The 25,063-nt window shown below is 36.5% G+C and overlaps 3 protein-coding genes and 1 pseudogene across 3 annotated transcripts; 2 read left to right on the plus strand and 2 right to left on the minus strand.

Moving 5' to 3' along the window:
- The first annotated feature begins 1,181 nt into the window (after positions 1–1,181).
- Positions 1,182–3,765, plus strand: LOC112803213 (nicotinate phosphoribosyltransferase 2-like; annotated as a pseudogene).
- Positions 3,755–16,266, minus strand: LOC112803214 (DNA polymerase alpha catalytic subunit). The gene is made up of 31 exons (XM_072236662.1): positions 14,382–16,266; positions 13,879–14,037; positions 13,661–13,744; positions 13,476–13,550; positions 13,243–13,307; positions 12,301–12,400; positions 12,025–12,213; positions 11,645–11,808; positions 11,360–11,474; positions 10,570–10,749; positions 10,371–10,484; positions 9,722–9,841; positions 9,307–9,630; positions 9,057–9,149; positions 8,391–8,509; positions 8,231–8,303; positions 8,076–8,132; positions 7,830–7,922; positions 7,331–7,453; positions 7,158–7,255; positions 6,994–7,039; positions 6,480–6,593; positions 6,286–6,369; positions 6,052–6,165; positions 5,878–5,967; positions 5,717–5,793; positions 4,806–5,022; positions 4,568–4,621; positions 4,362–4,481; positions 4,187–4,258; positions 3,755–4,073 (listed from the first exon to the last, which is right to left on the minus strand). Exons 1-30 carry the CDS (start codon positions 15,579–15,581, stop codon positions 4,208–4,210), a joined length of 4,512 nt encoding a protein of 1,503 aa, XP_072092763.1. The 5' UTR covers positions 15,582–16,266; the 3' UTR covers positions 3,755–4,073; positions 4,187–4,207.
- A 142-nt stretch (positions 16,267–16,408) lies between these two features.
- Positions 16,409–20,010, plus strand: LOC112800570 (probable serine/threonine-protein kinase At1g01540). The gene is made up of 7 exons (XM_025842900.3): positions 16,409–17,565; positions 17,635–17,739; positions 17,818–17,940; positions 18,045–18,215; positions 18,391–18,520; positions 18,609–18,821; positions 19,294–20,010. Exons 1-7 carry the CDS (start codon positions 16,943–16,945, stop codon positions 19,447–19,449), a joined length of 1,521 nt encoding a protein of 506 aa, XP_025698685.1. The 5' UTR covers positions 16,409–16,942; the 3' UTR covers positions 19,450–20,010.
- Positions 20,011–21,347: 1,337 nt separating this feature from the next.
- On the minus strand, positions 21,348–25,063 carry LOC112800572 (PI-PLC X domain-containing protein At5g67130). Its single transcript, XM_025842901.3, has 9 exons — positions 24,855–25,063; positions 24,627–24,722; positions 24,391–24,507; positions 24,157–24,294; positions 23,020–23,118; positions 22,600–22,903; positions 22,257–22,480; positions 22,042–22,128; positions 21,348–21,828 (listed from the first exon to the last, which is right to left on the minus strand). Exons 1-9 carry the CDS (start codon positions 24,858–24,860, stop codon positions 21,634–21,636), a joined length of 1,266 nt encoding a protein of 421 aa, XP_025698686.1. The 5' UTR covers positions 24,861–25,063; the 3' UTR covers positions 21,348–21,633.

Raw genomic sequence — 25,063 nt, forward strand, 5'->3', positions numbered from 1 at the left:
TCATTTATGGTATATAACCATCTTATATGATGCTTATATTTGTCATTTAGTTTGTTGTATATAAACCCTATGTAGGCTAAATGGCATAATTTTTTGATTATTTCCACTAAAAAAAAGAGATCACATTTGAATGGAAGAAAAAGTTCAGCAACATCTGATAAGGTGTTTAGTGCGAGTATGTCTATAACTGTTAACAAATAGAGATATTGTTTTGATTTGTATGTTAAATTGTCCATATTTTGTATCCTAGAGAAACTAAATGCCAGACGTCTTTGGAAATGTAATGCTAAATTGCCAAGGAGCAGATAATACATAAGAATTAACATCATGATTCAAAAGTGACAAATGTGGTGGTCTAATTTGAGTAAAAAGTGAGCTTTTATATATGATATCATTAATAGAGTTGTTAGAGAAACTTGAAATTATAAGATAGATCCTCTGATTATATGATATAGATTCCTTCCAGAGTTTGTTCATATCGTTATGGGTTTTATGTTATCATTATTCTTATGCTTTGTATAGCTTGTTTTTCTTTATGCTTTGCTTAGTGCTTTGTTCCTGTGATTTGCAGACCCTTGATGAGATTAAAGACAAATCACTTCGTAAAAAAGTTAGTAAAAGTACATGTAAAGATTTTGTTAGTTTGGTTCAAGCATGGCTAAGCAAACTTCAGGTACCATGCAAGTCTTTGCAAACTTAATTTTTCTATTTTCCGCAATTGTTTTTGCAGCACTGATAAGGCGAGTCATTTAGAGTTACTTGATTAACAAGCCAAGTTGAATATTTTCTAATTGTTGTGTTCTGAGTTATCTTTGCAGACCTGTATCTTTATTTGGTTAAGCATCACCATAACTATTGGTTCTCCCTCTTAAATATCTCTATTTATTCCCTTCTAAATACTTGTTCGTTGTTCCAATTTATCAGTATTATAGCATTAATCTATATTCTAAAGTCGTGAGATCAAGAATATTTGTCAGTGTATAATGTGTGTTGTATTCCCACCTGCAGCGCTCAAAATCATTACGGGGTGTTTTTTCTGAGACCAACCAAAGTGAGCTGTCAGCATTCATATCATATGCATTGGCATTTCCTAATAACTTTCTTGCCCTTGTAGACACTTATGATGTAAGTATTTAATATTTTCTTAGTAAATCTCTATTTACTGCTAATAGGAAATAGGAATGATAATCTCTCAACATTGCTTTGGCCAGCAATGTTCCATCCTTGTGTGCAAATCTCGCTGTTCTGAATTACTTCTGGTTTAGTTTAGCTTAGCTGTTTCTCCATATAATCACCTTTGCATTTCTTGGCAGGTCATACGAAGTGGAATCCCAACTTCTGTGCAGTTGCATTGCTCTCAATGAGTTAGGGTATGTCCGAAGTTGATTATTCCTCCCCTTCATTTTTATTGTCAATACTTGATTAGAAATTTCATATTGTGGTTTGTTAGTTTTCCCTGTTGATTTTGATTAATCGGGACACACAATTTTGTTATTCGTTTCTTATTTTCCTTCCATGAATTACTTCCTTCATTATTAGCTAATATGTTCTATTATGCCTTGGTGTTCCTTGTTTCTGGTTTAAGGATTGCAGATTTGTTTTGGCTTTGATTAGTTTCTACGCATTCCTTGTTTTCACTTTAAGGATTGCAGATTGGTTTTGGCTTTCAAATAGTGTCTAAGCATCCTCAACCCCCTAAAATAAAACATTAGTTGCTTTGTGGTGCAGATACAAAGCAGTTGGCATTAGACTGGACTCTGGTGACCTTGCCTATTTGTCTTGTCAAGCCAGGAAGATCTTTTGCTGCATTGAAAAGGAATTCGCGTGTCTGGCTTTGGGAAGACTAGTATTACAGCTAGTAATGATCTTAATGAGGAAACTTTAGATGCTTTAAATAAACAGGTAATTCTCACTGCAAACTGGAAATTATATAGATCCAAACAATACTAAGAATTTTAGTTACTAAATGAAAGAAAAATCAAGTATAAAAAGCTACTCAATAAGACTAAGACCAAAGTGGATTCAAGTCAAGATGAATAGCATTGTCATGAAATCTCAATATATATAGTTTATACTAGATACTAGCAGAATACTACAAGCACATTCTGCGAATCAATCATCCATCAGTGAAGTTCCAGTCAATCAACTAGAAGCACAGCAAAGACTTATCTATACGGAGTATATGTGTGAAAGTTTGGCATTATTTCATATTTTGATAAAAACGAAATATTAAAAAAGACATCTAAGAGACTGTGTTTGTCTGGACAGGGTCATGAGGTTGATGCCTATGGAATTGGGACATACCTGGTTACATGTTATGCTCAAGCTGCTCTGGGAATTGTTTTCAAGCTGGTCGAGATAAATAAGCAGCCTCGTATTAAGCTTTCTGAAGATGTATCAAAGGTATCAAGTATCAACACTATAAACAGAAATTTTGGTGGGATCATCTATTTGCATTAACTAATATTCTGTTCCTTTCACTGTTTTAGGTCTCAATTCCATGTAAGAAGAAAATTTAAGATTGTATGGGAAGAAAGCTATCCTTGTAGAATAATGACTGGAGAAGAGAACCCGCCAAAGGTTTTCTTTACCTGTGCTGACACTATCTTATCATTTTTTTTTTTCCTTTTTGATTCTTTCTTTCTTCCCTTCAATGTTTATACTGTCACAGCCATGTACAGTTTAATAGTATAGACTAGATAAAATATTGATAGGGACGGGGACAAGATTTTAATCCTTCTCAAGTTTCCATTTCTTGGCTAGCAACTGTTGCATCCATAAAAGAACCAGTCCAATATACTATCCAGACATAGACATAACTATTTTTTGACAATTGTATTTTTATATATACATATATGATAGGTGGGAGAACGAATCCTGTGCCGCCATCCCTTTGAAGAGTCCAAGAGCAGCATACGTGGTGCCACAGCATGTTGAGGAGCTTCTAAGATGTTACAGTGCAGGAACTTCAGGTAAGAGAAGAAGATATAAATAAAGAATAGGTTGTAAATTGAAGCAACTTTATATTGTTAATGTCTCCACCATGTTAATAGTTAACCAGCTCTATTCTATTATAATTTAATCTATGGTTGCTAAAATGTAACCTTATAATCTGCTAAAATACCACCTAACCTCTCATATGTAAATGCTATGATGCTAATGTATTACCATAAGAGCTTCTTAGCTTCCATCATCTATTCTGTAAAATCAGCTTAAGGTACTATTATTTTATTTTTTTTTAATGTTTACATGAAGGTAAAGAGACAGAACCATTACCTCCTCTAAAGGACATTAGAGAACGATGTATCCAAACTTGAGAAAATGCGACCTGACCACATGAGGAGGCTGAATCCAACTCCATACAAGGTCTCATAGTTGACCTTGCTTAAAATTGTTTTCAGTAACTTTTGCCTTGAATTATATTAACATTTTTCACTTAAAACTTGGAGCAGGTCAGCGTAAGTGGAAAATTATATGACTTCATCCATTTCTTGTGGCTCAATGAGGCACCTGTTGGGGAGTTGCTATAATCAGGCGAATATAGTGGCAAAGCCTCGTAATGATAACAATAGAAATCCCTCTTATCCAATTAGTATATATAATGGTCTTCAAAACGTTCAGATAATACTGTTCTGTATATTTGTGCTGGAACCATTCTGTTGAGCATTATTAGCAATTAATTATCTTTTGTAATTAAGAAAATTACATAATCGGAATTCAATGTTTGATATATGAATGATAGGCAACAAAGATCTTTAGAGATTAATTTTCAGTATGGTATTAACTCAACGTACCATAGGCACACCGACTAATTTTCTGGTTACCATGATTCATTTATAAATCAAGGATGGTATAACTCAATGTACAATAAAGTACTTTTGACTGACATTTACATATGGGTATTCCATTTGCTGGATTCGGAGGTATAAATTAAACAGGAACAACAAAGTCCTGCAAATTCACCCACCGTAGCACAACGGTCTCTTAACTTCTGTACGTGGATGCTGCTAGATCAACCATTGGTCTAATCTTCATCAACTCCTTCTCAATTAGCATCCTGATTTAGCCTCCATCTGAACAATACATGATTAAATTAGGGTTAAAGGCATGGATATGTGGAATTCTTTATTCAAAGCCTTTATTGATTAACTCAGCTTTCAAAACACTGAAAACAGTATCTATTTACCTTCTCCATACTGCAAAAGTATCAACACATGGCAGAAATATGAGAGCTGCTTGTACAAGTCTGCCTCGTGTACTGAAAGTAACAGAATGTTACTTGAGAAAACGAAAAAGTTGAAAATTCATATAAATCAGACATAAATGAAAGACACTTTAACATTAGCATCACAAAGTGCAACCTTTCTGTGGAGACGGCCGTTGCATCGAGGATAATTTGGACAAACAGTTCCTCTCTCAGAATCACCCACCAACTTAAGGTTGATACTGCGTGTCGTATGCTTACACGTTTCATCATCACACTAGAAGTAGAATCAGCCAAGGATGTGATATCTAATTTTTCAAGGCTAATGATATTCATATAAACAAAATTGAGAGAGTGAGTTACCATCAGTACACCTCTGTAGTACATTAAAACAAACTTCTCTGTTTGCATTTTGACCTGACATTAAAGTATATACTGTCAGCAAATGCTAGGAGCAATATTCTAGGCTAAATCAAATAAACAAACATGTTGATGAATATTACTAAAGATAATCTAGTTTTGAAAGAGATCCATGATCAGAAAACGGTGCATGCTGAAATGCAGTTGAACATAACATTGTTTGAAAAGCCTGGAATTAAACCTGATTGGTTAGCATTGCAGGAGATATTCTTCCAACACCATCTTCCGGGCATTTGGAACATCGCAGTTTATGCCAGAATTTGTAACTGGATTCCTCCGTGCCTGAGCTGCTTATCTTTTCACTTCCCAACAAACAAATTGACTTAAAAACAGGTGGGCAGTCAAAAGAATCAGAGCAGCTGGGGCAACACAATACCAGTGGCTCACATCCCCTGTACCTGCATTTGATTTAATCACATTCAATCCATTAATTACAAATTTCTTTCAGCAATACTCAAGAATCACAACATGGAACTTCAACAAGAATCCAACACGAAAAAAGCTCTAATGCAAAACAAAGTTTTATATTTACTTGTTCAAACCCCTCCACGGAATTATTAAACTTCTGCATTAAATACATCATCTGATGCTAATATAACATCTTCAGTATTGTTTCTAGGTTTAATTACTCTATCGGTCCTTATAGTTTAAGCAAATTTCCAACTAGATATGTATACTTTTTTTCTTTTCAATCGGGTCCCTATACCATATCAAATTTTATAATTAAATCTCTACTGCAACAAAAACGTTGGAATTAATGGAATATTCCGTTAACAAAACAAATAGGCCTAACACTTGACTGAATATTCCATTTTGTTTAACGGAATATTCTATTAATTCTAATGTTTTTATCACAGTAGAGACTTAATTACAAATTTGATATAGTATAAGGACTCAATTGAAAAGAAAAAAAAAAGTACAAAGACCGATTGAAAATTCAGTAAAACTATAAGAACCAACGGAGTAATTAAACCTTGTTTCTATTGTGAAATTGCGGTTCAGTAAACCTAACCCAGTTGTCTCCATTTCCAAACTACCGCTGGTTGCTAATATGCACATTTAATAGAATTATTAAGAAAAGAAATGATGTACCTTTCTTCGTCATCAGCAGCAAATAAAAGTGAGCTTGTAGGATCACTACTTGGAGCTTCACTTGATTTATGTTGAAACTGCAATCAATGTAGTCTGCCAATTTAGAACTACTGGATAAATAATAAAAGCAAATCATCTACTAAACAGAGAAGGAAATAAACCTTTGATGAGTCAAGCCCTAAACAGTCGGCCAGTCTTTCTGGGCTTGTGCCCTGGATTGATGCACAAAGACGTGATACCACTGGATGAATCTGAAAGAATACTCAAACCGGCCATTAGGTGGTAATCAGCTAATCATTGTCATTGATAAAGTTAGCTACCAACGCCTCATATACCTGTTGCGACAAATAGTACTCAATGTCAATAAGCCATTTCCCTTGCTCTTGTTTTAGTTCATCGGGATGCCTTGCACGCTGAGCAATACCTGTTGCACTACCTGAACTACAGCCCTGCTCAAAGTAGAACATAGTATAAAAATAAAAATATGAAAAGACAAATCAGAAGACTGTCCATGACTAAAATCAAATACCCGACGTTTCCCAAAGTTACACCAGTGATATATGACAAACCTCTTCATAGCAAATTATGTAAGGGATTGTATCACCAACAGAACAACCAGAGGAGTAACCTTGTTGCTTCATTCTTTGTGCCACCTACATAGTGATCAAGAAAGCTTCCTCAGGATTGATTAGGGGGATAAAAAATAAAGAAAGCATACATCACACCTTTAAGTAACCATAAAAATGAGAACATTTGGACTCACAAGAACATGTGGCTGGTTTTTGGCATCAGGATAAGCCTCCGGAGGTTTAGTCAATGTTTTATTGATGACATATTTCTCCAATGGTACTTGTCCACTCCTCATTTTTTCTTGCTCCTGTAAAGCAATGTTACTTAATATTATGATAGAAATAAACCTCAATCACCAACTTTGAAACCTTAGATTCATAGATAAATTGAAATATATTATACTTATGCTATCCACTATATATGTTGATAAAATTGACTGCCTTATCCAATGATCAATAATTAGACCATTCAGAAAAGGGAAAGGAAAAAGCAACTTCCCTTCATCCATTAATCCAGTGAAAATGAGATAAACAACTAAAGATTCTGAATAATGAGTGAAAAAAAAAGGTAGGCATTCTGAGAATAGACCCGCTTGCAATTATTGCAGAGAGCACAAATCAACGAGATGCACCCTCCATATAAATTCTCCAAGTGCATGGTATGTTAGTATAAACAAATTTCTAATCATGAAGGACATCACACATTACCTGCATGAGATAATTGTGAATTGATTCAACAACATCTTCACATGATCTGTAAGCATGAAAGCCACAATATTATTAGCCACTGTATAAATGAAAAAAATTTCATACAAATAGTCAGACTGGACAAAAATAACAATATTTTTAGAAGCAGACAGAGCATATCATACCCTCCTGACAAAATTTGAGTCAAGCAAAAATCACCCAATTCTTTAGCTAATAAGCTCCAATCCCGGCGGACAATATCAAGACCTTTACGTTCAATAACCTGCAATACAGATTAATCCCACTGGAATGCTCTTCCCAATATGTTTGGTAATTCAAAAGAGTAAGTAGAATATACCTCATACGGGGTATCATCGTTGAACTGCACTTTAACAGCTGCATATTTCTTTTTCTTAAGTAGTAGCATCCTCTTGTACAAACCATCAAGATCAATTTCCAAGCACCTATATTTCTTATTGACCTAATGACAAATCAGATGAAGAATCACATCATAAGAAAATTATTAAAAAAATAGAAAGGAAAACAACCATTTATATGCGCCAAAATTATTCATCTGTGGCAAACAATGCAAACCACATGGTAAGACCTCATAGCAGTACGGTCCAACTTCAGATCCCCCAAGCAAACTCACCACCAACAAGAATCACAAACATTTGAAACTTTAAAATAAAGACTTTTGAGTTGTAGAGGAGAAAAATATTATCATTAGTTTGTTTAAGAACTGAAAGCTGGATCTAGATATAGTATAGCATGTTGAACAAGATTAGAGCAGAGGAAAGGTGATGGGAACCTCAATCCCATAGTTCATTATCTCACAACTAATAGTTAAATCTCACCTCTTGAATAACTTTTGAAGCCATTGCTTTTGCTTTTGCAATATCATCTAGACCACTGTATATCATTATTGAATCAGTATCACCATATATGACCTATAAAGTAGAAAGCAGTACAACAGTCAAGAGGTGATAGATCACCTATAAAGTAAAAACCTAAAGGATGTATGACAGTTAAGATCCAATATTATAATTCATGCAGAAATGAAATCCCTACATTACTTCAAGAATTAATACAGTAGAAATAACCTCTAAGTTCAAGTTATTCTGAACAAGATCAACAGTACTCTGCAGTATCTCCCTTCCCTGCACAATCATTGGACAGTCAAATAAAAATGTATTAGGCTTGACATATATGAGGGGATGGTCACCACCGGTAAAGCTAACATGACATATTTCCTTACTTGTAGGGTTATAAGTTCAGCAATTGGCTTTGCATAAAATCTTGAATTGGAAAATCCTAGGCATCCATACATACTGCAATACGCCAACACCATAGAATTTTACATTCCAAAGGATTAGATACCAATGTTGGGCACTCAGGATGAGCATATAGAAACAAACCTGTTTGCAGTAAGCTTCAATGCTTGCTGCTGAATGTCCAGTTGCTGCACTTTAAGACCAGATGCTTTCTTCATCCACTTTTTTACCAATCTCCTCCTTTCAACCAGATTTTTCAACAGCTAGCCCAACAAACAAACTCAATTAATAATGTACATGTATACATCTAATCAATCCAGAATGTTGGTGGGGGGGGGGGGGGGGGGGGGGGGAAGATAAGCATTGTAACAAATGATTCACTTAAAGTAAGTGTTAATGCATTGATAAATTCACATAAAGAGCACACATGCAACTTTGAAAGGTGAATCTTGATTGTCCATTCTTCATCAAAAGTTGGCACAATATATGGTAAGTTTGGCTAGATAAGATTTTTTCTCTTTTTTTTTTTTTGTAGTCGGGCTTTCAAATGACTATTTGGATTACTAAAACAAGGATATTTTAAAAGATTAACTTTTGGGTATCGTTTACGCCCAAAAGTGCAGATTTTGTGGAATTTCTAAAAGCCTTGTCTCCCATCTCTCCAATTCCAAACACAACCATAAAAGCTTGATTTGACTTGGAATAATTTTCATTTTTTTCCAGTCTGTTTAGATGGGATTACTGTTGCTAGTACTTTAAAATGCAAGAACAGATTTTTTAATAGATAAAACTCTATGGTGGCATTCTTACCTCCGGCAAGACCCCAGTTTCTAGACTGGATGGTAAACGGGAAAATGATGCACCTTGAGATCTTTCAACAGTGGTAAAGCATATATTATATTCCTGTATTCAATTCAGCTCAGTAAATGACAGGATAGAAGAAGCTATCATAAATTAGAATAAGAGCAAAACTGACAAACAAATAAAATAGAAAATTTTGTTGATAGAATGAAAGTGATGCCAAAACAAAGCATTTTCTGAATAGATTATATATATAAACCTGAATGATAGAAGGATAAAGACTATTGAAGTCCAGAAGTAGTATATATTTGTCATATAGTCCCTTCTTTGGCTCTAATACCAGACCTCCAGCATAAGAAGGAGCCTTTTTGCTTTTCTTATTATCAGTATCGGCAGCATCATTATCATAGTTTGCCTCATTACCATCTGCTTCTTGTAAGTTGCTATCCTCAACACCATGAGCTACTTTGCGTTTCGTCAATGTTGTTTCTTTTGCATAGTTTGGAATTTTGTCTGGCACCATATATTTCTTTGCATGGAAAGCATGCAACAAAAGAAACTCCACTCTCTGTGCCCGAGCACCCTGAAATAGCAAGCATTAGCTGTATGCCTATGGCTGCTAGATCATGTCCAACATCAAATTAAACAGGGTACCCAAAAAAAGGACAGCTAACCTGAAGAGTTTTCCCCCACAGATTACCACTAATATTAGTCAGCTGGCGGGTGAGAGGAAGAACACTCAAATGAAACATGAGTTCCATGGACAACCATGCATCCGTTTCACTACATTCAATCTGAAGAAATCACATATACCATGAAAACCAGCATAAGCAAATGCACTGTTATCATGTGTACAATCAATCAAACATCAAAACAGAATGGAAAAAACCAATACTTAAATATTGCAAGAGAAGTTGAGGAGGTAAACATGCTTAACAACTCAAGATTATAAAATCACCAAATTCTTCACCATTTTAGTCCTTCAATATTCGTAGTAGAGATCAATACCCACCTCTATAACCCTCAGAAGCTTACATAGTTAGCCCACTAGCATTATCAAGCTCAAGCAACTGTGAATTAAAAACACACGGTACAGAAAACAAGTACTAACATGAAAAACCATGTCATATTACAACATTGATGCAAGGGTAGCCTGTGTAGTAAATATAAATCAGAATTCAAACAAATTTTTCCACAACAGTTTAACATTTATCGTAAGAAAAGGAGAAAAACACTCCACTCTTTAACTTTCATAATAAGCAATCCAAAGTTCAAATAGTTTTCCACAGGATCAACAAATATGGATTAAACATTGACACCTACAAGCTCAATTAGGGATTCAGCTGATTGGAACTTCTTTGGAACATCATGTGGAGCAACTTCCTTCCTAAACTTCTTCAGCTGCGTTTTTGTGAGTTCAGTTAATGAATAACTGACCTGGAAGAACCAATGTAGGAAAGTGAGTTAGCTAGAAATAAATACCAGACTTCCTGCTTGGCATGATTTATCCACAAATATTTACCTCTTTGAGCAGATCACGGGAACACAAGAATGTATCACAAAGAAGCCGGCCAGACATACAAGACATGACAGCAGGACGAGCTCCAGAACCAAATGCCTTGCTTCCTCTATCAAGCCTAGGCAATGCAGAACGCTTGAGGCGGCCTAGTTTAGACCACATGTTGCTTGGTACTTTGCACGCCTACATTTGTTTTTTGGAGAGGTAAAGATATTTAAGGTTCATGGTTCATAAATCATAATGGACTTTTGAGGGTAAAAAAATATAAAATAACACGAACTTATAAAAAATGGGTAATTCATGGACAATAGCATCCACTTTGCTGCAGATGAGACGAAAATAAAACCAGGAAATAGTAATTGGAACTTCAGGATAAAGTTTGAAGGTATTAGAAAGCTAGATTTTATTTTAAAAAATTACAAGTTAAAAGAAAAGGGAGAAGGTATATCGCTGTTCTTAAGGCATAATAAATGGTCAAAAGATTTAACAAACTGTTTCTAGTTTGTGTATATATGAATATGAATTCTAATCCTTTGTCGAATCTTGTTTGAAGCTACATTTTCATCCAGCCATCTTTACAGTTATCCTTCATCAACTCATACTTTTTTGTCATGTAGTTTTGTACAATTTTTCACCTTAATGTTTAAACGCTATCTAAAATCATATTAACTAATTAGCTCTTATCCAGTCATCATACATTAAACTAAAAAAAGGACATTAAGAAAGGCTATGAACAGAAGCCCAAATTAAATTAAAATTACAATTCAAAAAATTGAGAAGCTAAAACTCCTACCTGGGATCTATGGAGGAGTACCTCCAGGTCAAATCCAGATATATTATGCCCAACAAGAACATCGCTATCCAACTTGTGTAATTCTGTCATCAGGCGATTCAGCAAAGCTCTTTCACTGCAAACAAAGATATTATATAGGTCATCCTCTAATAAAGGCAAATACTTTTCAAGATACCTTTCACATTTCCTGGAGAAATGATACAGAAAATCAAAGGATAACACCAGAATCCAGATCATGCATATAAGTAAACATTCAAAGTAGCAATCTGTCTTTTAAAGTTTCACCTGCTTTCAACACACAGAACATTTGACCCAGCTTTTGAGTTTCTCTCTGTAACCTCCTTGCTGAACCCCAGTGGAAATATATTCCCATCAATTTTACGAATGACAGTAAAATGGGTAAGCATTCCAGGTCTCTTCCATTCTGAAGCCAACATAGGTGTGTCAATCTAAAAAGCCAAACAGAAGTTATTGCAAATTAATAATTATTTCATCACAGAAAATCAAGCATTGGTGTAGAAAATAGATTTGCATACACCATACACAGATAGATGCACTGTACTTAACTATCAAGACAATGATCCCAAACTAAAGGGAAAAAAGAAAAGAGAAAAAAAGAAAGAAAACGCACACACACACACACACTCTCTCTCTCTTTAAAATACCTTAACCATATTGCAGCAGACTATAGATGCAGATACAATCTCATTTACGTTCTGTTTTTCATTTATGGTGGTTTTCAAATTTATTGCTGTGACAACCACAGGAGGAATCTCAAAACTGATTTTTGATGAAGTTGAAACCCTGATGTCTTTAGGGGAGTCAACAATCACTTCAAATTTGCACCAGCTAACCTGCAAGCAGAAGCATGTTTATAAGATTAAAAAAGGTGTCCTATATGAAGATCAAAATACACTACTTGTAGTGGATGAACAACTTACAAATCTTTCCCTCTCAGAAGTTGGGCAGTTTGAAAAGTTCGAAACCTGTAGCCACGAAGGTCCCTTAATCTTTCTTTTAACCAGAAAAAGCTCCAGAGCACTGCACATAAGGAAACAGTTACCTTGCTAAAACTAAATAATTGTTCAGATATAACCAAAAATTTGCCCATTAATATTTGCCACTTGATTAGATTAAGGATGTTTGATATCCTTTTCCACTTAGACCCCCTATTAGAACACCTAATATGTGTGCTAAGCATTTAATTGAGTTAGGGAAAAGAAAACATTCAAATATTAATTCATTCTGAGCCATTTTAAAATGTGTTATAGTCAAAGCTTACTTATATTTACAGATGGGGTAATGATTAAGGGATTCTAGGGCCAAAAGAGTATTTAAAACCCTAAACAGCACACCAGCCCAGTATAAAAGGACTGCTTTTCTCCAGGAACCTAGCCTGTTCAAAGTATAGACTCTAGTCAACAAAGTTCTTGGTTTCTAAAAGTAATGCAGCCAGCTATTGCAACTGCTTTCAGAGATCTGGGAAAGTGTTTGAAATACCTATTGAGAAGTGTCAGTTCATCTTCACAAAAAGAAATCTGCGATACTACCAGATTAAGTCCCCAAGTATTTACAGAGGAAAGGTTTAAAGAGCTAGAGTATACTGAACCAAAATGCTTCTACTTAACCACACTGCTGCAGTGTTAAAAAGCTTTTAAGTAAACATAATGCTATATCAAAATAGTTACTCCAGAAATTGGTTTGGTCTTTTGCTTTTCAGAAAGAGACTCATTTTCTCACTATATTGAAAACAAAATACATGTAGTCAGTGAACAGAGAGTGTGTTGTGTGTGTGTGTGTGTGTGTGTGTGTGTGTGTGTGTGAGAGAGAGAGAGAGAGAGAGAGAGAGAGAGAGAGAGAGAGAGAGAAAGGGGGAGGAATACCTGTAATGAGTTCCTAAAAGACCAGAGAAACTTTCTCCTTTCAGGTCCGCAGGAAGTATTTGATCCTAGACCAATTTTACAAAAAGAAATAACATAAATCGGTCAAGATAGTATTTAGCTTAACTCACGCATAAATAACAAGGCTTTTTGCAAACCAGTGCATTGAACGCCTAATAATCTTCACATCTCTAAGACCAATACACTAGTTTGAATCTTTAGGGTCTAATATGTACCTTGAATGGATAACTGATTTTAAGCACATAACTTTCACCAGAAGGAATTTCGAACCTTTCAAATGCATACTTCCTCTGCAAATAGGAGCAGGAAATCAGAATAAACCCAACAAAATAATCATTTACAACAAAATGATCACATTGACCAAAAATTTGTTTACATAAGAATGTGTTGATCAGCAAACCTTAACAGGAGCCATACTAAAGCATGAAACATTCAAGTTCAGAAGATGTTTTGCTAACTCGTTCTTTAAACCAGATACTGCATCCTAAAATTTTAAAAAACAATAAAAAATGACAAGAAAGAATGCATTAGCTCTCTGCTGAAAGAATAAATAAGGATAAAATTCAAGATAAATAAAAATACAAATTTATGCCAAAGACCGATAAAAGATAAACTTACTTGCAGCTTTTTATGGAAATCTGCAGATTTTTTAGCATCTTTCTCAAGTTTCACCATTTCATCAGTAAGATGTATCGGGTGACTTGGAATGGCATAGACACATCTTTGCATGTTCTTCACAACAACACAACAACTCTGATACGAATTCCCGGCTTTAACCTAATTCTCAATAAAAATGCAAACAGTCAATATTATCTTCTCCATTCACCACCACACACAGTTAACAGAAATGAAGTCGAATGACCAACAGCTGTATCTATCTGACTTTTACATACAGCGCAGCTTTCCTTTACTCAAATAAATAAGCAAATAAACACACAAGCTTCACACTGTGACTTAATAGTTAGCGTGTTGATGCTACCTTGTGACAGAAAAACAATGGTAAATGGAATATGCAACTCCGTCAATTGCAAAAGAAATATTTGAAACTACACATTGGGACAGTTAAGCTGTAAGAATACAGTAAATCAGTAACCTATGTTAGCAATTCAAATAAAAATTACCTTCCCAAATAAATAAAGTGTTCCCCTATTCGCTCCATTAAACTCCTCATAGGCATCGAGTATGTAGAAAGGTAGCGAACCATCTTCCTCCAGATTGAACTCCGAGTGTTCTTCTTTATGCAAAGCCTCTCTCAATGCTTTCGAATCCCCAACATTTGCATTCGCTGCACCACCATTTCTCACTGCTTGCCAACCCGCAGTAGCACTCAACGCAGGGTCCTCTTTTTCTTCCTTAAGCTTTGCATTCAAAGTAAACAACTCCTTTTTCACAGCAACAGGTTTTTCCTCTGCCTTAGAGTCCTTCACAACTTCCTCCTTACCAACATTAACATTACTCGGAACTTGCTCAATTGATGCATCACCATTCTCAGAACTAAAAACTTTCCCATTATCCGAGCATTCAATTGAAAGCTCATTTTCTTTAACTGCCTCGCCTTTCTTCTGCTCTGAACCCAAATCACTGACGTCATTGCTAACAACCCTAACCGACTCAACATCACAATTTACAGCAGTGTTGAGCAACGAAGAACCTCTCATCAAATCAGATGCTCCAACAATTGACGAATTGCTAACGAAATCGCGATTAATCCGAAGAGCATCGTTTGTAGCAGAGGACGAATTTGAATTCGAATTGGGAATGGCTTTCGGATGGATTCTTCTCCGCCGTTCCCTATCGGTCTCGTCGGCTGCAAACTCCGCCAGAACATCGTCAACGATGCTGTCGGGGGCCTTGTCGTCCCTGCTCTTCTTGAACAGCGATGAGGTGAACATCGAGGATAGCCGCTGGGCGCCGACAGCGGCGGCGGAAAGCGCAGCCGATGTGCGTTTCTGGTTGGGATTATGTTCTTTCTTTTCAAGCTTCTTCCGCTTTGGCTTGGCTTCATTTTCGGCGCCATCGGATTCGTCAGAGGAGAGAGAGAAGCCTCCCTTAGACCAGTCCTCTTCCTCCCCCTCATCGCCGTAGCCGAGGCCATCGTCGTCAACGATGAAGGCACGGGCCTGCTCGCGGCGCTTGGCGACAAGGGCGTTGTACTCTTCTTCCTCGACAGTATCGTAGATAGGGTTTTCGAGCCTGATCTGGGGCCCGCCGCGGACACGGGCTTTGAGACGCTCTAGGGCCTCGCTGCGGGCGGAGGAAGCGGTACCTCTGGTCCTTCTCCTACCGGCGGCGGTAGTTGCAGCAGCTTCTTCGTCTGACATTGTTTATTCTTTCTCTCTCTCTACTTTTCTGAGACTATGAGAGTGAGAGTCAGTGTGTGAGAGAAATGAGTTAGAAGAGTGCTGAGATGAGGTTTAGGGATTTTCAAGAAAAATCGCGGGAAACTTTGATGGCTTTGGCGCGCTTACTATGCCACTCAAGGTAATTGTTTCTCTTTTTGGCTGAGGTTTTTTTGGGCTTAGGAAAAAATAGGTACCCAATTAAAGAAAAGAATGTTAACCCTAATAGCCCACTGTTGTAGCCCAAGTCCCAACCCTGCGAGGCACTAATCCTTCAACGCCAACACCAACACCAACAGAGACCCTTCTCAAAATCCAGCGTCTTTGGGCCTCATTCCTATTTTCTAATGGGTTTTAACTTTAAGAACCAAAAATGAATAGGAGCCAAGGCAATGGCTTAGTGGAAGAATTGTTAGCTTCCTAGAGAGCTGACAGGCGTTTGAGACCTGGTTAAAATCAGGAAGTGGATAGTGCGTGAGTGTGTGTTGCCGAAAAAAAAAAATAAAAAAGAACCAAAAGAATGAAAAAATAAATAATAAACTTCTTTAACTCATTATATGTTTAAAGGTAAAATCAATTATGTTTTGGAGTATATTCAAGCTGGGCAAGAAGTTTAGGGTGAAACCATCCAAATACAACATAAAATTGATGTGGTTAACGTGTCGGTGAGTGTCGAGGGACATAAACACATTTATATATCTTACTAGTAATTCAGCTTTTCCCTTCTGTTAAAAGACAAATCACTCTACTTGTAATTTTTTTAATATAGAAAAAAACGACAATACGATTGGGCATTAATTATTGATAATGATTTCAACGCTTTGAAGAAAGCGCATCCCCCTTTCCAAAAAGGAGCATTAGGAAGGGTATATTTAAAAGCCACTAGCCCCATTCGTATAGTCTTTAACCAGAAAAAGAATTCTTCTATGACGATGACCATGGTAAATGCAAAAAGCAAAGCTCAAAGGCAAGCAGGTCCCGCCCCACCCATAGAACTAAAATTAATTAACGTTAGTATAGAGTAATAAATCAAGTAGTAGAGTTGTAATCCAAACAAATGGAGCAGGAAGCAATAGTTACCACTTGGAGAAGGTGGGGATGAGACAGGCAGAAACTCAGAATTCATTCATACTCTGTCCCCATCTCTCTCATTGAGGTCCCACCATGCCAGCTGCTCTTACCTCCATCACTCTCTTTCTCTCTTTCTACTACAAACGCCACCCCTCTCCCCTACCTCAGTATCCCATTCTTCTTCTTCTTCTTCTTCTGCAGCAGCAGCATACAACTACAACTTCATGTAGTAACTACCAAGTACCAACCACCTACCTTAAACTCTCCAAATAATGCCGGATCATTATTCAAGTGGTGGTGCCACAATGAACGACCAGCTCTCCAACCCAACCTCCATCTTCGGCCTACGCCTCTGGGTTGTTCTTGGCGTCTGCGTTGGCGCCTCCATTGTCCTCCTCTTATTCCTCATCTCCATTTGCCTCGCTTCCAAGCGCTCCAAGAAAACCACCACCATCACCACCACCACCACCACTACCACCACTTCATCTTCAATCCCTGTCCCTGATGTATCCAAGGAGATCCAAGAGATCAGAGTACTTGACCCCAATCCATTACCTGACCCTATTCCCGAACCGGAACCGGACGAAGAGAACCCCTCCGTGGTCTACAACAGAATCCAATTTGAGATTGGGAAAAACCATAGAATCTCTTACCCTACTGAACAACGACCTTTTCTAAGGTCTTCTTCCCGTGAAGGCAGTGGTGAGGTTCCTACCGTGATCCCTGAGGTTTCTCACTTGGGTTGGGGCCACTGGTACACCCTCAGGGAGCTTGAGGATTCCACCAATGGGTTTGCGCCGGAGAATGTCATTGGCGAAGGTGGCTATGGAATTGTTTACCATGGTGTCTTGAAGGACAACACAAACGTTGCCGTTAAGAATTTGCTCAACAACAGGTCAAGTCTCAACATCTTTTCCTTCTATTTATTACTCAAATGAATGCTAAGAGTTTAATATAATAGCAGGGGACAAGCAGAGAGAGAGTTTAAGGTTGAAGTGGAAGCTATAGGAAGAGTTCGGCACAAGAATCTAGTGAGGTTGCTCGGTTATTGTGCTGAAGGAGCACACAGGTAATCTATAATGAAGGTTCTTTCTTTCTCAGTTTTTGGTGTGTAAAAATATTCATTCATTCATGTTGAAATATACAGAATGCTTGTGTATGAGTACGTTGACAATGGTAACTTGGAGCAGTGGCTGCACGGTGATGTTGGGTCTTGCAGCCCTCTAACTTGGGAAATTCGAATGAACATTATCCTTGGAACTGCAAAAGGGTAATTGAACCAACAAAATTGACTTTTCACCTCCTCTCTTCTGGATTACTTTCCAATTTTCTTTTCTTTCCATAACTGTTAGTATTTTTTTTTTTTTGGAACAGATTAACTTATCTTCATGAGGGGCTGGAACCAAAAGTTGTTCACCGTGATATTAAATCAAGCAATATCTTGATCGATAAGCAGTGGAATTCCAAGGTTTCAGATTTTGGCCTTGCCAAGCTCCTTGGCTCTCAGAGCAGCTATGTCACCACCCGTGTCATGGGTACATTTGGGTTTGTGCATTCTACTCTCCCCTGTTTCATTTGGCTCTGTTTGGTAATTGACACATGATATTTGTTAAAGAGATATAATCTTATTTTGAGAATGAGACAAATACAATAATAGACAACTTGTTCTTTGTCTTCAATGTTTTAGTATTTGTATATTCTCAGCTCCCTTTTTTGGCAGATATGTAGCTCCTGAATATGCAAGTACTGGCATGTTGAATGAACGAAGCGATGTGTATAGTTTTGGAATTCTTATCATGGAAGTAATCACAGGGAGGAACCCGGTTGATTATAGCCGTCCGCCGGAAGAGGTTTCGATCTGTTTCACTATTGTGAACATTTCTTTCAGTTATTGCCCTTTTCACAAGCAGCTGAAAAGTATAAACTCTTGATTTTCAGGTGAATTTAGTTGATTGGCTCAAGAAGATGGTTAGTAACAGAAATCCAGAGGGAGTATTGGATCCTAAGCTTCCTGAGAAACCAACATTAAGGGCACTAAAAAGAGTCCTTCTTGTAGCTCTACGCTGCACAGACCCTAATGCACAGAAACGTCCTAAAATGGGGCATGTTATACACATGCTTGAGACTGAAGATTCCCTTAATTACAAAGAGGTAAGAAAATAATCATTCCCTTTACATATTAGTTTCTAGGTGAAAACTCGCTTTCAATTGTTTTCATGTGAAGTTGATAGTTAAAAATTGTTAAATGATAATTTAGTCAAACATGTCAAATCATTATCAACTTCACATTTATGTGCGAGTGTCCACCAAGTTTTTATTCTCGTAATGCGATTTATGTTATGATAATGTGTAGTAGTATATAGTTGATGTTTGAATCTTTGTTATGAATGTGTATTAAGAACAAGACACCATGGATTAGAATTTAGATATTTCAACAATATTACTTTCTAGTTTCTACTATCTTAACTTCTCTTTCTTGTTGGATCTAGTTTCATAAAGTACTATTCTTCCAACCATGCTTTAATCATGCATGCTACTTAGTAATTACTAAGTGGACCACACCAAACTTCGATAAATAAAAGCCACATTTTTTACTGATTGAACAAGCACCCTCTTGTTCCAGGACCGCAGAGCTAGAAGGGATACAGATCATTCACCTAACCATAGAGCAGAGGATGGATTAAAAGTGAATGCAAATGTATCAGAAGGTGACTGTAACAATGAAAATGGCACGTGTGGCCATGAGACAACAAAAAGCCATCAACTAGAAGAGCAATAAATTAGGGGAAATGTTTGAGCAACTCATTTTTCTTGTAATCATTATATACTCATATTCCTCATTACAGCAAGATGCAGTTTGGATTTCACCAAAGGTGGAAACTACAATTCATCCTATGCTAATGAACTAACGAGTATTATGTGGTTAGTATAGTACAAAACTCCACAGTGAATATAAGAAAAATGAGTTACATTTTCACCGCTCATAAATTTGCAGTGCTGTCTCTTTAATGACCAGGTAGCCTGTGGTACCCTCATTTAATATACAAGCTGTCAAGGTCTAATGCCAAAGCTATATGTTCCGATGAGGACCTGGCATACCTATATTATACCATGTCATTCATTGTGCTTGATCCTTCTATATACTCACAAAAGCCCCCAAAAAAAAGAGCAATATTTGCCAGCTTTCTCTCTGTCCTGGGTCCCTTTCCTTTTCCCTCTCAGGGATGATTGTGTAGCTTGAGGTTGGTCATGTAAAGATTGGCCATATTGTGCAACTCATCCAATAAAAAAGAATTTTTGCACATTTAAAAAAGAAATATAATTGTGTGTTCTAAACTAATGTTTGTTGCAAAATCATCCTTTTTTATGTAAATCAATTTTAAGTTTTATATGTATCCTTTAATTTAATAGCATGATTTGACCATGGATTGCATTTCTAAATCGTTGCACTTTAGTTTACATATATATATAAAGAGAAGGCAATTAAAAGTTTTTTTTTAATTTAAATGCGAAAAAAAATCTCAAAAGAATCTTAGTCTTTCTAGTGGTTTGATCTTCTTCCGCAGTCACTTGGTTGTTAGACACATTTGGTTAAAAGCTCACACTTATGTACTCTCTTTTTTGGACCATTAGCATGCACATTAGTAGTGAGATACAGCACATACACATCAAGTAGGTGGCATGAATTGTTTTTTTGTTTTCCGGCCTTCAGTGTAACGTCGGTGGTGGTCCTCATTGATGGGAAAGCTTTTGTTGACTTACGGAGACATTGATAATGATAAATGATGAATCGTGAATTCCAATCACCCAGTAAATTTGGTGTTTTGAGAGGAAAAACATAATATCTACAGAGTCAAAATGCAAATTCAAGTATGTGCATCCATTCCAAACACACAATGTTAGTGGGTGGATCACAACCGAGACCTAGAATCATATAAAACTCCAAGGCCAGTTGTCTGTAAAGCATCTCATACGTGGCACCTAGAGCTCAGAGTTTTTGTCCTATGCATAATAAGAAGCCCCACATTTGATGCATTTTGGATTTGGCAAAGTTTCATCTGATCTGGACTTCCGTGATCATATAAGAGAACATAATATAGGACTTGTTAGGATGCTATTTTTAGAAAAGATCTTTTTTTAATAATTTTTTTTAAAATATTTTTTACAAAAGTAAAAATAATTTTATGTTTAAATATCCTATGTAAAAAGATTTTTTTATTTGTCAATTATATTTGGGTAAACTAAGATAAAAGGTTTACATATTGAATTTACGGATTCAAGCATCTCTTATCCTCCATGAAGCATGTGTCAACTTCTCACACTATTTAAAATAAAGATCTCATATCCATGTATTTCACTTCCAAATTTTATTTTGGTGGATTACAACAAATTTAAACTCATTTTAAATTTAGTTTATGAAAGAAACCCAATTATTTGTTAGTAGATACTAGATACTATCATGAAGATTTTATAATTGTCTTTATATAAAGATGTATCTTTTCTACTATTAGATAATAAATTGAAGGGTTTGATTTGATATGGTATAAAGATATTATTTTCTTTTAAAGTATGACCAAACAAATAAAACACACTTTTAACACAAGACTCTTCATAAGAAAATATTTTTAACATCTTCATTTGAGTATGTACCTTATTTGTTTGCTAAAGAACTGAGAATAGAAACAATGTCAATTATTTTTTTTGTATCCCTTGTCATAGAGTACAAATCAGTAGAGAAGGTCACTCACAGGTGACAAAAAATGTCCATGTCAAGCATAAAAAAAAAAGTCAGAATACAACACTGAAGTGCCGTGTGTTTAAAAATGGCTCAGATCCACACAACAGATTCGCTGGACAAGCTAAACTCGACACGTGTACACATACATAATACATAATACATACATACATACATAAATATACATAATTTTCACATTCTAAAAAACTTGAACAATCTCATGGCATTCTAGAACAACCACAAGGAAGTCATGGTGGCCAGAGTTAACACAACCAATTGCATCAGCTTGGTTGTTCTGTCATTACAAGCAACTTTTGAGGCACTATTATTTTGAGGCTGCTGGTTTGAAGTGGATGGTGCTACGGTAGCAGGTGGAGGTGGAGGGATGGGAGGAACATCACATGTGCCAAACTTGGCGTTTGCCTGTAGGTTATTAATACTCAGTTAAACACAAGGTTGAGGTTTATTAACATTAATTAACTAAAAAGAAAGTTAAGGATTTACTACTTTACATTATATCTATTTTATTCTTCAACAGATTTGTATATCTAGATGTCTTTATTTTTGTCACGAAACTGTTACCAAATAAGGTCTAGAGTGCAGAATTAACTAAGCAAAAGGTTGTAGAAATTAAACCTTGCAGTAAGCAATGTTATCACAGCCGCAAGTAAGATGACCATTTGCTTCATCAACTGCTTCTGGTGCTCCTCCGCCATCACTCCTCTTCAAACATAATTGTTATCATCAATATAAAATTCATGAACCATTTTTTGCTAAGATGAGAGTGATTAACAATTAACAGCCAGCATGACAGGACTAATGAATTGATCAAAATTTGGATAAGTAACTACCATGTAATAGTCAATGGCGATGAAATTCGGCCACCTGTTGCCGGAAGCTGCATAGCAAGTCTTCATCATGCTAACTAATGGAGCTGAATTGTCAGCACATGCGGCAGATCGATTTGGAGTCGAAGGAAAATAGTTCATCAGAACCAGTGACCTAGATTTTGTGTTCATTGCTGGTGATTCTGCTCGATTTGGACAAGAACCATTTTTCATGCCATCATCTCCATCTGAAATTAACAAACAAACAAGCATGATTGGTATGCAGAAACTAGCATTCTAACAAATGAGTGGAAGCAAAGCATGTTTCCCAAGAGAATACTAAGGCCTTCTCAGAGAAGCTACTCACACTGGTTTTCTACCATGTATGTCCACTGGTAAGCAATGCCCTCAGAAGCTTCCTTGTCGCGTTTAGAGGTGAAAACAAGAACGCGCTGATTCTTCTGTACCATGTCATCCACGGTGGGCCAATCTTGGCCATTCTTTGGCATCCGAGACAATGGGAACATGTAGTTGCTGAGGCCAGAATTTTTAAAGACCTTAGTTAGGCCTTGGGGGGAAGAGACATAGTCTTCAATGATGATTGTGATGATTTCAGATGGATTTGCATCCAGAAATGACTTCATGTCTTTAAGCACGTTTATGGCAGGTTGCTGCAGAGATATACACATAAATTTAGTGCATTATCATCGTGATTAGAGCCACATTAAGAGATTAAGGATTTGTCATCAAATTAGTTAAATTAGAAAGTATAGAGCCACGCACTTACGAATGCAGTGAAGTTGTAGCATTTGCCTTGAGCAGAGTGGCATAACCAGATGTCATTCATAAAATCATACATATCCAACATGAATCCTCGAACACCATTCTGTCAATGAATCCAACATAATGAGAAGAAATCAATCTTAAGGGGTCATCCACATCATATAGGATTTACTATTTCGCATTAGTTATCTATGTCCTCGAACACCATTCTGTCAATGAATCCAACATAATGAAAATAAATCAAGCTTAAGGGGTCATCCACATCATATAGGATTTTCTATTTCGCATTAGTTATCTATGGAGCCAAAAGTGGGATTCTGAAATTGCTTTCTCCAATCATGAATGTGCTATCCTCCAAATTAAGAGGTGAATAGCTATTTAGATAGATCACATATGTTGCAAATCTAGCGAGTTAGTTAGTTCATTCATTCATTCATTGCACTTGTAGCTGAACCTAAAATACAACTGTTTCATCAAAAAAATGGAGGAGGAAAAATGTACACATGACAAAATCAATATGTAGATACCCTACAATAAATATTCCTTTCCATTCTTAGTTTTTATAAAGAATCCATAGACAACTAAGGCACGCATAAATTATCAAATATTAGAACATGATTCCGGCTGAACATGTTTTCATGGTCATTCCATAGTAATCCTTTTTTCTTTCTTTATCCTTAACATTGTTCTATCCAATGTATAAATTGGACAACTTCATGGCATCGGTACTCCAATCAAGTACCCGACAACTACTGGCGTTTTGATACTCTTCTGTATTTTATTTCAAAGCCAACATGCATTCTCTCATATGGACCCCCTTTTAAACTATGTTTATTGTAATTCACATGGGAAATAGATGCAAACAAATATATGCGTGCAAGGCATGGCTATTTGAGTAGTTTAAACCAAATCTTAGTTGTCATACCTGATATTCTTAATTCATTATTGGATTAATTTAATAAAAGAATACTAGTGGAGGTCGAATCTATGTCACAATTCTTGGTTTGTTAGCATATGCAGCACATAATTATTCGCTTTCTAATTTTATAATTCTCTTGCTTCAGAGTCTAGTAAACAACTCAGACATAATAAAGATTACATGATTAAGAAATAATTGAAAAAAAAGGAAGGAGAATCTTACTTTGAGTTGATCAGCAACCGTGTCATCCTGGTTCATCGGAGCAACGATGAATGATCCGGTGGCCGATCTAGCTCCGGCCAAAGCATAGGAATTATGTGTGGTGAGCCATGAATACCGGTTAAATGGTAGGCCTTTCACCTTGACATTTTAACAAACACAAAACAGAACAAATGAACACAAAATTTGAACACCCCAGAAGAAATTGAATAGCAGAAATCATGAAAAGTGTTTAACTTTGGAGGTGGGGCTCGTAGGTTGTGTCCGACAACATCTGGGTCGGGTGTTCCCATTTGCAGGGCATGTCTGGCAGCTGAGACCAGCGTCACATTTGTCTGAACAAGTTTCTCCGATCTGCTAACTCATAATACCCCAAAAAAGGGAAGGGGAAAAAAACTCGCTATCATTCGAATTTTGAGATTCATATATAAAACAGAAGCAATTATATTTTGAGAAGGGAGAAAAAAAATGACCTTGAGGGCGGAAGAACGTGTAACAAGAAAGCAAATAGCAAATACCAGAAGCTGGATTCTGAAATTACGGATACAAATGCTACTACTTTGTGACCTCTGCAGAGAAAATGAAACATTATAGCGAAAATGGTTAGATGTTGAGATGAAAAAATGAGAGAGAAAGGCATGAAGATTTTTAATGCAGATATAAATGTAGCAAACAAATAGTAGTAGCACTATTGGCCTTGCCTTCATTTTCAGATTCTGCTTTTGCGGAAAAGAAAGAGAGAGAGTTTTGTGGTTTGTGCAGAGAGAAAAAAGGGGTTAGAGAGTGTTGGCACTGAAAGCTAGCAATGAAAGGCCAACGGATTTGGTGAGAGGGAGGGAGGGAAAGTGAGTGACGATTGGATTGGCCAACCAAAAACGTTAAATTAACATCACACAACCCCACATTATCA

The sequence above is a fragment of the Arachis hypogaea genome, chromosome 5, assembly GCF_003086295.3.
Source record: "Arachis hypogaea cultivar Tifrunner chromosome 5, arahy.Tifrunner.gnm2.J5K5, whole genome shotgun sequence".
NCBI lineage: Eukaryota > Viridiplantae > Streptophyta > Magnoliopsida > Fabales > Fabaceae > Arachis > Arachis hypogaea.